Source organism: Alternaria infectoria (assembly GCF_024043175.1).
Source record: "Alternaria infectoria strain BMP 0036 chromosome Unknown scaffold_8, whole genome shotgun sequence".
In the NCBI taxonomy this organism is placed as follows: Eukaryota; Fungi; Ascomycota; class Dothideomycetes; order Pleosporales; family Pleosporaceae; genus Alternaria; species Alternaria infectoria.
Genome location: NW_026250697.1, coordinates 315,253 through 328,950, shown reverse-complemented (window position 1 = coordinate 328,950; position 13,698 = coordinate 315,253). Strand labels below are relative to the sequence as shown.

At 52.5% G+C, this 13,698-nt stretch overlaps 4 protein-coding genes across 4 annotated transcripts; 1 reads left to right on the top strand and 3 right to left on the bottom strand.

Annotated features, from left to right (window-relative positions):
• Positions 1-2,361: 2,361 nt before the first annotated feature.
• Positions 2,362-4,012, bottom strand: J4E92_005532 (uncharacterized protein; the record flags this gene model as incomplete). Its single annotated transcript, XM_051496912.1, has 2 exons — positions 2,362-3,975; positions 4,004-4,012. 2 exons carry the CDS (start codon positions 4,010-4,012, stop codon positions 2,362-2,364), a joined length of 1,623 nt encoding a protein of 540 aa, XP_051352572.1.
• A 4,915-nt stretch (positions 4,013-8,927) lies between these two features.
• Positions 8,928-9,796, top strand: J4E92_005531 (uncharacterized protein; the record flags this gene model as incomplete). Its single annotated transcript, XM_051496911.1, has 3 exons — positions 8,928-9,064; positions 9,119-9,620; positions 9,683-9,796. 3 exons carry the CDS (start codon positions 8,928-8,930, stop codon positions 9,794-9,796), a joined length of 753 nt encoding a protein of 250 aa, XP_051352571.1.
• A 385-nt stretch (positions 9,797-10,181) lies between these two features.
• J4E92_005530 (uncharacterized protein) lies at positions 10,182-11,563 on the bottom strand (the record flags this gene model as incomplete). Its single annotated transcript, XM_051496910.1, has 2 exons — positions 10,182-11,339; positions 11,393-11,563. 2 exons carry the CDS (start codon positions 11,561-11,563, stop codon positions 10,182-10,184), a joined length of 1,329 nt encoding a protein of 442 aa, XP_051352570.1.
• Positions 11,564-11,978: 415 nt separating this feature from the next.
• J4E92_005529 (uncharacterized protein) lies at positions 11,979-13,690 on the bottom strand (the record flags this gene model as incomplete). Its single annotated transcript, XM_051496909.1, has 2 exons — positions 11,979-13,252; positions 13,684-13,690. 2 exons carry the CDS (start codon positions 13,688-13,690, stop codon positions 11,979-11,981), a joined length of 1,281 nt encoding a protein of 426 aa, XP_051352569.1.
• Between the last annotated feature and the right edge of the window lie 8 nt (positions 13,691-13,698).

Here is a 13,698-nt window from a genome sequence, read left to right as displayed (position 1 = left end):
GTCGACTCCTCGGAAGGATTGTGGCATTCATCGTCCTCATCGACCTTGTACTGTATACTGTCAATAAGTAAATTCATCCTGAGGTGTAGTTAACTTACGTAGTACCAGTAAGTCCCACCCATCTTGAGAAGTCCGTCCCGTTTGGGTGTTTGCTGGTCTAGATCTCCGTCGCAAATGATATCGGAAAAGGTAAAGCAGCCTTTCCAGATATTTCGGCCCCCGCGTACGTCGAGTTCTAGTGGATAGGGTCGCGAAAAGTTGTCCCAAGATCCAAGTAAAACTACACTGCGCAGTGCAGCCGGGCAGTGACTTGATGCAAGAATAAGTGACTGCCTTAGAGTGAGGCACAGAGGGGGTAGACATACAACAGAAAAGTGTGGAGCGTAGTGTTGTCCATGGCCATTATGTCGGGTTAACCTAAGCTGATAACAGCAAGGACTACCGGCGTTGAAGCGCGTATGCGTCTAAGCCCTGGCCACCTCTGATGTGTCGCATAGAATCGTGGGTGTCAATTATAGAAGTGCATGCAGGTCGGTGAGTTGGATGTTTTAGCCTGCTCCTTCTGTATGGCCGCGTCGGCAAAAAGTCCAGCCAGCAGGTGAATGATTGGTGCGCAATAGCAAGCGTTTGGAGAAAATGCTGAAACTGGCCTACTGCGCGTATGTATGATTATGGCGAGGTTGACTAGGGACGTCGCAGTCCGAGGAATCAGATCAACCCGGAGAATTTGTGAAGCAAACAGAGGCCGGTTGTTTTGTGCAGCTCGTCACCGGCAGACAGTAAATGTTGGAGTGTGGGGACAGAGCCTCAGTCGCGGTGGTTCAAGATTGGTCGGATTGGCGCCTGTGGATGGTGTTGGTGTGTAGCGTGGAGGATGCAGCCTCAGCGCTTAGCATAGACGTTCAAATCGCTGAAATGTCGTTTAGGTGAAACACGGTATCAGGAGGGGTCCAAAAGCGAGTGAATGCTGTGTAATTTGGCGTATGAGAAGAGAAGAGCCAAAAAGATGGGTCGTAAGTCAAAGATGTAGTTCGGTACTAGTCGGGCAGGAACCAAGCGGATGACAGCCACTGGCGCTTTCTTGCTGTGATAGGGAAAGAGTAATCGTGAGGGAAGAATCGGAGATGCAGCTGAAGAGTTGATCCCAAACACGCCAAATGCGAGGCGCATTATTGGGCTTATGTCATGGGCTTCATTGGCCGCCAACGCTGGCCGAAGAGGAGACACTTCAGCTCCTTCATTTCCTCAGCCGTCCAGTCCATCTGCGAAGATTTGGAGGGAGCTGGGGACCGTTGCAAAGTAAGGGACCGAACCGCTAGTTGCTGTTCTCCTCACTTGACAAGACCGGTTGACCAGCATCATGCCGCGCTGCAGTTTCGTAAAGGGACCGGATCTTGACATCGTGGGTTCTGGATATCGGCATCTCGTTTTCGGGAGCAGGAAGCAGATCGCACGGCAGCTCCAGTTCCCCTGTCGTAAGCAGCCAACGGCATGCCAGACACGACTCGATTGAGCGCGCGGTTACTGCTGCGACCGCCACACGGCCGCTTAATTCGCGGGCCCCTGACACGATCGTCGGAGAAGATGAAGCGACCCACTCACAGCCCTGCTATCTTCCACGAGGGCTTCCGCGCTAGATTCCTTCAGCTTCCTTGGTGCATGCAGTCGTTCGAGCATGGCGCATAACCAGGTGCTGCATGGTTTGCCGTTGCTAGGGGAGTTCGTCATCCAGATCCTTCTTCGTACCTTACAACAGGTACTCGGTGTGCGAGAGAGCGGGGGAACCACCTGAGCACCTGAGCACCTGCCATCGCGACAAAACCAGATTTTAGTGCGACCCACTGGGCACCGAACTCTTCGAACCAAGTTTTCGCAGAGAGCGTCACAATTCCGACACAGCTCCTAGCGCCGGTTGCGGCACAGCCTTGCAGATAGAGGTGGAGGCCATCGCCAACCACGACCGTCGGAGAGGTGCTGCATGCCTTGGAAACCCCGGGGCTGGTTCCTAGCGGCATCGGTTACACCGCGATGACGGCGGATGAGCTATCAGTTAGCGATATACAGCAAGCGAGCGCATGTTGTTTTCTCTGCCGCAGCGTATACAAGTTTCAAAGAAGGGTTATGCAGTCATAAAAGGTCTTGCTTATTCCATCGCAAAGGGTTGGTGGCTGAAGGCGGCGTGTCCAGGCGCCGCCAGCATGCAGGGCAAAGTTTGAGCAGGAACCAGCATCGTGATACGACAGTGATGACTAGCATTGCATGTGAGATATTTGACAGGCTTTCAAAGCTTCGCACTCCCCAGCGCATGCATGGTGCGTGAATGACCAGCGTCTAGTCCTTCCGTCTAACCCTCCTCCAAGCCTACTGAAAACTGGTTTCGAGAATCTCTGGCTTGCGCTCCTCCAGGTCCAGAATCATCTGTCCAAAAAGCCCATTCGCCCACGAGAACCACTGCCTCGTCCAGTCACTCTCGTTGAAGCTGTTGATACTCTCGTGGATCAACCCCAAGCCATCTGTACTGCTAACAATCTGGGCTAGCTCGTTCACGATCTCGCTCTCGTCATCGCTCGTGAAGATGCGAACAATAGAAGCCATCGGCCAGGCCATGCCCGGTCCCTGGTGCGGTCCACCAATGGCGTTGATCACGGGACCTCTCATAAAGTAAGGGTTCATGGAGCTGAGCACGAGGTCGCGCGTATTCGCATACGTCTCCTCGTTAACCGGGTACTTGAAGAATGGGGCTGAGAGGAGACCCGGGATGTTGGCGTCGTCCATGATGTTGCGCCCGCCGAAGCCATCAACCTCGAATGCGTAGACCTTACCATATACCGCGTGGTCGACTGTTCCGTGGGTCTCGATAGCGTTGCGCACCGACTCTGAGAGCCCAGACATTCTCTTCGAAAGTGCTGCAGAGTTTGTGTTATTAAGTTTGCCCATAATTTCGGCCGTTGGAGTAAGGTACGAGCTAAACATCATGTTGGCTGGGATGTAGAGCTGGTAAATAGTGGCATCGTCGCTCGGTCGGAACGCGCTCCGGATCAAGCCAGTGCCGTTGGCAACAGGATTGCCGATTCCGTCGTTTGCAAGAGTTTCGGTCGCTCGGGTGGTGGTTCGCTCCCATGTATATGGACTCTGCAGGACTGCTCCGTCTGCACCATAGGTAGGAAGCATCATGTCCTCGGCCACATCCAGTACCGCTTCGACAGCTTTGACCCACTGGAACTTGCCAAAGAAAGCGGCATCGCCAGTTGCCTCATAGTAGTCGGCAGATATTTGTAGAAACGCTGCAAGCGAGTCGAGCTCATACTTGCATTCGAATACTGTGCTATTGTCAATCTTGGGAAAGACGATATCTTCATTCGCAGAGTCGTTCTCTGCCGGAGGAACACCGCTCTCGGGAGGCGGTTGGAAAGAGTTGCAATACGGCGCTGCAAGTAGGTATCGTGCCTGAAGGTTGATGACTCCCCGGTACAAGCTCGCGATTGAGTTGGGATCGCTGCTGGCGTTCAACAGCGGCAGGTAACTTTGTAATTGATTCGACGAGTCGCGTAGCCACATCGCGTTAATGTCTCCAGTGATGATGAACGTCAGCTCCTCCTCTGTGTTGTTGGCAGCGTAGCCCTTCCATTTGATGGCCGTGTCGAGCGTGTTGGGATAGGCGTTCTGGAAGAGGCGGTACAGGTCCGGATCCTTGATTACATTTTCCATGCGCGCAACAGTATCCTCCAGGCCTTGCGATTTGAAAGTTCGACATTCTTCGGACGGCCGTTGGTAGGCGAGCTGGTTTTTGCCGGAACTCAGAGGTTCATGAACCTCCAACGCGTAGTCCACGTATTCTGGACATTGCGCTGAGATGAGCAACGGTATATTGGAGAGCGCGCCGAGTACCATGAGGTTGCGCATCTTGTCAGATGGTATTAAGGCAGTCTTGAGGAGCCAGAGAGAGGTACCGAAGACAATGGACAGCGAGGACCGCTCTAGAGTATATGTTCGGGGCTATGACGGCACACATGGATCGTCATGGTCACCGACTGTCTTTGCTCCATTCGCTGCCTGTTCCTCCGAATTGGAGGTACCCCGCTTATGGATCTGGTGAGCATCGACGGCTTGGCAACGGATGCAACATTCACTGAAGCTATTCGATGGACCCACGAGGTCGAAAGCACGGCGACGTCATTTAGCTCGTGAGCCGGGCCGAACGGTCAGCGGACTGGAAATTGGAGGTATTCAGAAGGAGAAGGTAGTACGGCAGCTCACGAAGCAGACTGCAATGCTTTACGGTGTTTGTCAACAGACTCCAACGCCAGAAGTGCCGGCAATTTGCGATGTCATAGCTGGGGTGCATGGAGGTTTGACGATCTGCGGGGTGGCTGGCGCACCAACAATTCCAGGGCTGCAACGAAGACAACTAATTTCGCAACACATAACTGGGTTTGACAGAAAAACGGTGCTCGAATAAACTTTTTGTAGGATTTGGAAATGGATACTGAGTTTCTTTTGACAGCGTAGACACCTGGGCACAGGAAGCCTCCCAAGGTTGAGTGAGAGCGCTCTGTGCCTATGGGCCACAACAGGCTAGCGCGCCTACCCCAAGGAAGTGGACCGAAAGAACGCTGAGCTTTCAACGCTCTACTACTAGCCTCGTAAACCTCGCGCTTCCCCATATTTCCTCCATCACGGTCTCCGCCTGGAACTCGACACTTACATGAACTTTATTTGATATCTAGAATGGGACATGATGAATGTCGATAGATACAAACCAAAGTACAGCGCACCCTCTACACCTCCCGCCTTCTTCAGATCACGATAGCATGTCTCTGCCCAAGTCTTGCTCATATCGAGGCGCAATAGTAAGCTGACAGCCTCAACCGGCATGCGCGATACCGGTCGCATTGTAGAGACTAAAGAACTTGATGCCATACGAAGCCTCTGTCATTGTGGTACCGCTGCAAGAAATTCTTCTCTGATGAGCAGTCCAGAAGAGTACCGTTCTTCAACTAAACGTCTAATCGACTAGCATGGTTCAGGCGTTAGCCCATAGATTCTAGTTCCAGTGTACCTGTATGGAGAATGCCCCACTTCAAATGTAGAGTAATCATCATCTTCGTCCTTTGGTGAGTTCATCCGTACAGCGGAACCTTGCGGCCTGTGGTCAAACAGCTGATAGCTCATCGCTGCCCCAGGCACGGAACGGCTCATAAGTAATACAGTCCAGACTCAACCCAGCGTACGATTAACTTTCGGACCCTGCGCATATCACTAAACGACTACAAGGCGCAACTGTGGCTGTACCCAGATTCTTGGGCATCCCTCGGCCATTCGGAAAACGGAAACATCGTCGTCCGAACAGGCTCCAGTGACCCAATCTGTCTTTCGCGCTGACATCTGAGTCGTGTCCATGCTCGGGAAACATGGTAACAAAGCACGGATACCCCTTGCACGTCTTGCGATGTCGTCTGTCAAAGTCACCAGGGTGTTGCGGTTTGGTACCAGTTCACGCTCATGGCAACGACCGCATGTGTGATAGAGTGAAGAACTTGCATTGCATTGTTCGGAACACTATATCAGTCAATAGGCATGAAACCCTTGGAAACTCCAATCTACCCTTATGGAAACCATGTCCCGGAACCCCGCCCCAGGACTATCTGTCCGTCTCGGACCACCCGCTTCCCCGGATGTTGACAGCATTCTGATCGTGAGGTACATATTTTCCCCTGTCGATTTGTGGCTTCGCAGCCACCTTTCCTGGATCGTGAAGTATCTGAAGCAGGAAGGCTTCGACGAGTGAAGTCCGTCAGGCCGGGGTGGTGGTTGATCCGTCGAACGCTTCTTATCACCCAAACAAAATTCCGAACATCTCTTATGAGGTCTAATCCAATACAATTGCAAAAGTAGTGCCTCTCGGTCGTTTCGTAGTGTCGCGTCGCTGGTTGTCCTGTTGTAGGGCCTCACGCCCTCTCAGGCCGCATGTGTTGCAGTCTTTTTCGGCATCCACCTCGACGAGGCTGGAGGGTGCTCGGTTTCTCATCCGTACGTAGTGTTGCTACCGCTTGTTTAAGTCAGCTTGAGGCTATGTTCATAGGTGAATCCACGTCATCTTACCTTGGACTCATCGGTGCGTGACCCAGGTTGGACTGATAGTAGGGCCGTGGCATACCCAGCTGGGGTAGCTTGCGCCAACTTCGTTCCCGCACTTCTCTCATATAGGAGTCTTGCTCTGGGCTCCTGTGGAAACGTCTTGAGTCATCTTCAGGTTCTCCGCCATAGAACCGGTAGACAGCGAAACCGCAGCAGACGAGCGCGCCTGCTCCGAGGATAACGAGAAATATGATGAGGGCTGGGGCGATGTCGAAGCCCATGTTGCCGTTTCTTTTTTGAAGATACATTGTGACTGCGGATGAAGGGGTATATGCTGTGGTACAGAATCGTGTGCGACGGGAGCGAGTGATATAGGGATGGAGTAGTGTTTGCTGTGGTGACACGCTCACGATCAACAAAGGTAAGGCAGAGAGTGAGTCTAATGCGCGGAGGTTCCGGAAGCTGCAGGAGTGACAAGAAAAAGACCGAGGGGATGGTCAGCGTTGCGCTGACGACGACGAAATAGTATGGTGTGATGCGGCAACGTCCCACTGGCACCGAGTTGCGAGACCCTGTGTGCCACGATCACTTACCTATATACCGTTACAGCTATCGCTTCGGGAACCGCAAGGTCTTCCAGATCGTGCATCTGATGCGAACCAAAGACCCAATCGGTTGCTAGGAGGATGCGACCCTTTCACCATGCTATTGGCTGCGTCACATATTCACGTGCCTGGGCAGCCAGTAAAGCTGCGTTACCCCACCTAATCGACCACGTCTAAGACCAGTTGGCACTCGGAAACGCGTAACACCCCAGCTTCGTCTGCTGCGTAGACACGCGTGGAAGTGTGGTTTCCGGGCTGCCCGGGGAGGCTATGTTGACCAGAAGGTTTCGGACCTGAACTTGGCCCGACTCTTGGAGCCTCTGGTTTCCTTAGCTTTGTATACTGCGATATGTCCTCCTTTTTCTTCTGCCTCTGGGCGCAATTTTGATGTGAATATTTCTGTCTTTTGGGGCTGTGAATGTGAATGTTCGCTGGGGACGCCTGTGGTGGTACGGTCTTACTTAGCCTTGGTGACGCGTCATCCGCACCTTCCAGGCATGCCGAGCGTCAGATTCCCCACCTCCTCAGGCCAACAGCGAGAGCATCAGCTTTGTTATATGAAGATGCGACACTCAGTGACGCAAAATTTGTTCCTGCACGATGCGCATCGTTCGCCGATCGTGAGGCACGTCAGAGCGACAAATTTAGCACAACAGCGATGACGTCGCACCGTCCCTCGCGCTCGCCCTGACGATCCCTTGAGCCCAAGCTTCTTACACCTTCGACGTCCTTCCTCTGGTCCTCCTCTTTGACACTCTGGTTGTTGAGATGAGATTTTACTGATTACCATGGTTGCGACACACTGAGGCCAAGGCTTACATTCGCCGCGTGATCATCTTTGACGCAGATGCGCATCCTCCAGTAGCAACACATGAGGGTATCCAGGTATGCGCTCCAGCAAGGGCGGACGTGGTCGTCGCGCGACGGACGCAACGGTCCCAAGTCCCCCAAGCGCCAGTTGCGCAGGCGACGTCCATCCTACCTGTCGCAGCAAGAGAATTTTAATGGGTTCTCTCATCTAGAGAGATAGTCGATGTTACCTTCTTTCTGTTGAGTCTCCAGGTTAATCTGTTATGGCCGGACACACACCGAGCGACGAGATTCTGGACCTGGAATTGGTAATGGACATTTACACGAACTGGCCCTCCAAGAATCCAGAGCAGGACATCCAGGAATCAGCAATCAGCAATCAGCAAATCCACTCTTCGAAAAGACATCAGGGGACGGCAACGTTGGGCAACTCAGTGCTTAAAGAATCGAGGCTGCATCGTGGTAGGAGTAGATGGAATGCCTCTCTAAATGAGTCGCACTTCGTGTGACCTGAGACGTTTCAGAGATGCACGCATTACCAGCCTTGTGCAAGAGTTGCATCGCCACAAAGTGGGTTGACGTTCGGGTTCGCGGTCCGTGATTAATCTATATACATTAAACGCCCTGGGGTTTTACGCCACCGGATATAATCGACTCGGATGCAGCAACACTTGCAGCAACACTGCAAGTATGTCCAAGACCCCACGGGGTATTAGTTACACTGCATTTCGGTAGCCGTAGGGCTTACATGACGACTGCCGTAGATCCGTGCTGGTTCCCGTGAGCTGCTGAGTTGCGCCATCAGCGCAATGTTAGGCATGGTATCATTCCTCCTGGCTGTTGAGCACCTGAGTATGCAGCTTGATAAAACAACAACAACAATATCCTTCGTTGAGTCGCCAATACACCGAGAGGTCCACATCGCCCAGAGTTTAAGTAAACAAAGTACCACAACGTAGTGGCTGAAACTCGCACGTGGTTGGTGACCACCTGGACGGCGGCAGTGGCCGCAGCCGAGGATAGATTGCTCATCACCACTTCAAGGACAGCACTGCGTCTCATATATTAATACTGGAGTCATTGAGATTCTCCTAGCCTATCGCAGTGGTTTCACGCCGTCACCAGACTGGAAACATCGCTGGGCTTCCAATGATCCAAGAGCTCGACGACCAGGGCGTGTTTCTACGAGCGGATGGCGCTCAACTCAGGAACCAGGTCGACTCGTGCATGGAGATGAATTTTTTGATTGCAAGGCTTCGCCAATACCTGGTCGTGGGAAAACGTGGGCGTCAGTAGAAGGCCGCTAGAAGACTTCAGAGGAGTATATGAAGGGGCGTTAAGTCCCAGGTTGAAGGTCACTCTCGACAGCAAGCCCATCACTACACAGCTTCAACAATCGCTTTCTACAAGTCATTCACTTTGAATACCATCAACATGCTCTCTTTCCTCCTCCTTCTCGCGCCCCTTGTGGCAGCCCACGGCCACGTCGACAAGGTCGTTGCCGACGGCAAGGAATACCAGGGCTGGAACGCTGCTCTCAAGTACCAGAGCCCCATTCCCGCCACCGTAGGGTAAGTGACTCTGTACGAACTGCATGCAAGACATATACTGACTCAGTCCCAAAGATGGCAAGCCGACAACCTTGACAACGGTTTCGTCTCCCCTGACAGCTTTGGGACTGCCGCCATCGTTTGCCACAAGCAGGGCAAGAGCAACGGTGCCTACGTTACCGTCAAGCCCGGCAGCAAGGTCACCTTCAAGTGGGACACCTGGCCAGTCAGCCACGTTGGCCCCATCCAGGAGTACATCGCGCCCTGCAACGGCGACTGCGGCTCCGTCAGCCCCTCTGACCTGAAGTGGACCAAGATCCAGTCCAGCGCCTGGAAGTCAGGAAGCAACCCAGGAAAATGGGCTACTGACGACCTCATCGCCAACAACTTCGCCTGGGACCTCACCTTCCCCAACGTCACCCCTGGCAACTACGTTGTCCGCCACGAGATCATCGCTCTGCACGCTGCTGGCCAAACCAACGGTGCCCAGGCGTACCCCCAGTGCGTCAACTTCAAGGTTGAGGGCTCTGGCACTGCTAAGCCCAGCGGCGGTGTTGCTGGTACTAGCTTGTACAAGGTAAGATCTTCCACCTGTGTCGTACGATGCAATATCGGACATGTGCTAACGAGATTGTTTAGGCCGACGATGCTGGCATCAAGTTCAACGTTTTCCAGTCCTTCACCAGCTACCCCGTCCCCGGCCCTGCTGTCAACAAGCTCGCCAAGCGCCACCCCAAGGACCTCGAGTACTAGATACGAACACGAATAATGAGAAATGAGATGTCTGGAGGGCATAGGATGGACTGAGTCATTCATGGTTACATACTTCTTTGGGGTCGCTCGTTAAGGCTTGCGAGACGGTGTATATAGAGCATTGGTGGAGTGTACACAGCATTTGAGAATCACATTGCGTTGTCTTTGGATCTTAATGCTGCCTGATAACACTCAGTGCCCTATGATTGCATATATGACGACCTTATTAGCTGCCTAGGTAGTGTGATAAACCACGGCCAAAACCAGCATAGTGAAGACTGGAAGGAGATAGCTGCTAATTAGGTCAAGTAAACCGTACACGCTGTCAGAAAAACACTTTTTGCCCTGATAGAAGCCCCGTCCCCTGCATCCTCTTGCACTCACGTCACGCACTGAATACACTCAATGCCGCTAGACATGGCCGACATCGTAATGCACCTCCTTCTGGACACTCCCATAGTCCGAATTGCGCCGCACTTTTCTTCGTGTGGCATTGAGGACATGCCTTGTTCTGATAGTCCACATGTTTCCATCCCAAGTCGATACTGACGTCTCTCAGGCGCTCTTCATTTCCTGGGCCACCTACCTCCTGAAGTTTCTGGGTATGAACTCGCCGGGCTTGTTCTCGAGCCATATGCTTACGGAGGCCTGATGTCATGGGCTCTTGAACTTTAGGCTTCTTGGTGTCTGCCATATCTTGCGCATCCTCGACATCGTCGGAGGCGGGCCGCTTCAGCGACGTGGAGTGGAGTTGTTCACGACGTAGTCGCTCTTTAGCTGCTTCTTCTTGTCGTTTCTGCGCGTTGGCGATAACTTTAGCCTGTCTTTCGTCTGCTTCACGCTGTTTTCTGGCCAGCCGTTCCGTTTCTTGAGTACCTTCCTGAGGAGGTTCTGCATGTCGCCTATGGTTGTCTTCGTTTGGTTGGGGTATTTCCTCCTTCTGCTTGCGAAGTCTCTCCTTAGCGGCCGCATCATTCATACGTCCGGCTGCATGAGCTTGCTCTGTCGTCCGATCTTTCGCATGACGCCAGCGTTCTCTTAGCTCGTCTCTTTCATCTGGTGCGCGTTGTGACACTCCAGCCCCCTTTGTGAGATTTTTCTCTCTCTGTGCTCTCTCCCAGTCAGCCTTTATGCGGGCTTCTTCCTTGGCTCGAGCTATGCCTTGCCGTCTTTTTTCTTCCTGTAGCCGCTCTCGTGCGCTCTGTGCTTCGTTCTCTCGTCGTCGGATTATCTCCTCTTGTTTTTCCTGCTCTCGAAGACGTAATTCCTCAGCCTCGACGCGCTCGGCATGTCGCCTCGTCGCTTCAGCCGCTCTCTCTTTCAATGCTTTCAACTTCTCTTTTTCAAGCCTCGCCTCCTCGTCCGCGACTTTCCTTTGTCGTTCTATAGCTCTTGCCTGGCGTCGTGCTTTTTCACGTTGCTCAGCTTCCCATGCCCCCAACCTGATGCGGTAGACGTCCCACTCTCTGCGGATCCTGATGTAATCTCTGTCGTATCTTCGTCTCGCGCTAGTGTCCTTGAGGGTGTCCCACGCAGCCCCAATCTATTAGCTAGAAATTAGTCAAGTATCTTGGTCGGTAAAATGTATGTACGTACGTTCTGGGAATGCTCAGTGCTGGGTGTGGCACCAACTCTTCTGCTGTCAGGATGGAATGCAGCTTGTAATCGCTTGTAGCACCGCTCTATCGTGGCGTACACGGCGCGTTCATTTACTCCGAGAATTTCATAGCAGTCGAGCTGCTCTGGAGGGATAGGTGGGGCGTTCATATCGACGTTGGCTGTAGAGCTGTAGAGTTGATGCAGTGGTTGAGATGTATGAGATGTATGAGATGTTAGAGGTGTCAGGTGTGGTGGTGTAGAAGGAATAGAGAGACGGAAGCGTAGGAGGCCTCATATATGTAACAAGCGTCTCTCTTACTAGGCGGTCAGAGAGCGGGGTGTCTTGAAAGGTAAGAGAGGGAATGCAGAGTGTGCCTAAAGAACGGTGAGATGTATAATAGCACATGGTGAGATAGGTGTAGGAAAACACATCGTAAGAGACCATCAAAGGTGAGAGAACAAGCAAATCTTGTTATCCATTTACCTAGTAGTTTAGAACTATTAGCTAGAGAAACAGACAACAGCACATACTTTCTACCTTTACCTTTAATGCTGTAGTACACCTCGTAATTTACCTTTACCTTCACCTTTGCATCGGATGTTCACCGAACTGACTTCGGTTGCCCATCCGCACACCGTGGCTTTGCATCTCTTTACCATACTCCATTACTTCTTCCTCCCACTTCTTCAGCGCGTCCATTCCCCCTCCTTCGATAACCTTGTCGACAGCGCCAGCAAGCTTCATCGCGTCCAGGGCAGCCTGGTTCGTACTCGCCGCTGTATGCGGTCTAAACCCAGCAAGCGCATCGCCGAGCAACAGTACTCTACCATTTTCTAGCAAGGCAGACGGCGCGATGACATCTGTGATAGCTTGTACGAAGGGTACCTCAGTCTTGTTGACAAGCTCAGCGAATTGTGGTGGTAGTATCTCATTCGCGAGATCCTTTTGCCGTCTCCATACATCCTCCTTAATGCCACCCGGCGGTAGTGTGATGTGGTGTCTCTTCCCCTCGTTGTCCGTCATGAGCTCGACGTGCTCCGGCGATTCTTCCTTGTAGTTGACGTACCAGACCCAGTTCAGCAATCGCTCACCAGGTTTGGTTGTCCCGCTTTTCCCTGGTATAGTATATGCTAGTATCTGGATACCCTCGGTGTGGTAGAATGGGAACTTCTCGACGAAGACATCGGTGGCAGCCTGTGAGACTTGCGTTTCGGGTACTGTGCCGCGCCATGCTACGTATCCGGCGTATGTTCGCTTGACGTCGGGGAAGTATTCGGCGCGTATCTTGGAGCTGGGACCGTCGGCTGCGATGACGAGGTCTGCTTCGGTGGAGAACGTCTCTCCGGATTTGTGTTGGATTGTGATCTTGACGGGCTCTGAGAAGTCCAATCCCGGAGATGATGCTGGTTTTGGTGCCGCAACACTCGTAACCGTACACCCATACTCATACGATGTCTTTCCCTCCCCTTCTTCCGTCGGGGGTACCTTCGCGTAGTCGGTCTCAGTACCATCGTAGTTGGTTCGTAGGAGGTGGTACAGCAGATCCCAGCTTGTCATGCGCTGCTCCTGATTGTGACGGCTTATGACATGGCCTTCTTTATCGAGATATAGCCGTTGATGACTCGGGATTGTCAACGTGGTTTGACTTCGGTCGTGCGCTTTGAAGAACTTTTGTACGTCTTGTCCGGCCACCACACCAGCGCCCTGATCCTGCAGAAGCGGCGTCGGATTGCGTTCGAATATCCGGATGTTGAGATCCTTGCGAAGGCGCTTCAATGCGACACCAGTTAGAAGGCCGCCTAAAGATCCTCCTACGATCACTATATCTTTGGGCTTTGCTGGCGCCATGGTGGTACCTAGATATGTTGCGAAGCGTCGAGTCTGGGTCAGAGCGGTTGAGGTTGAGCCTCCAACGCAATATGGTGGATGCTACATTTTGAGTACTGGGTCGATCATGATCTGCTCAAGGATGCAGCCTTGTATTACCGTTCGATGACATGTTCGAGGATTCAGTCGACGCGGGTGCCGGTCAAACATCGCAACCAACGGCAAGCCTCGGCAGTTGAAGCAGTGCTTATGTCATCATGACGCGCACTTATCTTCCACTCTCACCCGGGCCCTCTCACGAAGTCAAGGTACGCACACACCGACTGATAAACACCTGGTCCCTTATGCAAATGTGATTCTCGCGTCTTTATTATCATTTATCATTTATGTCTACAAAGCAATAACAGCTTACGCACACCTGGGTATCCGCCAAAACAAGAACTGAACTAAAAGCTAATACAAATCATCTCACACG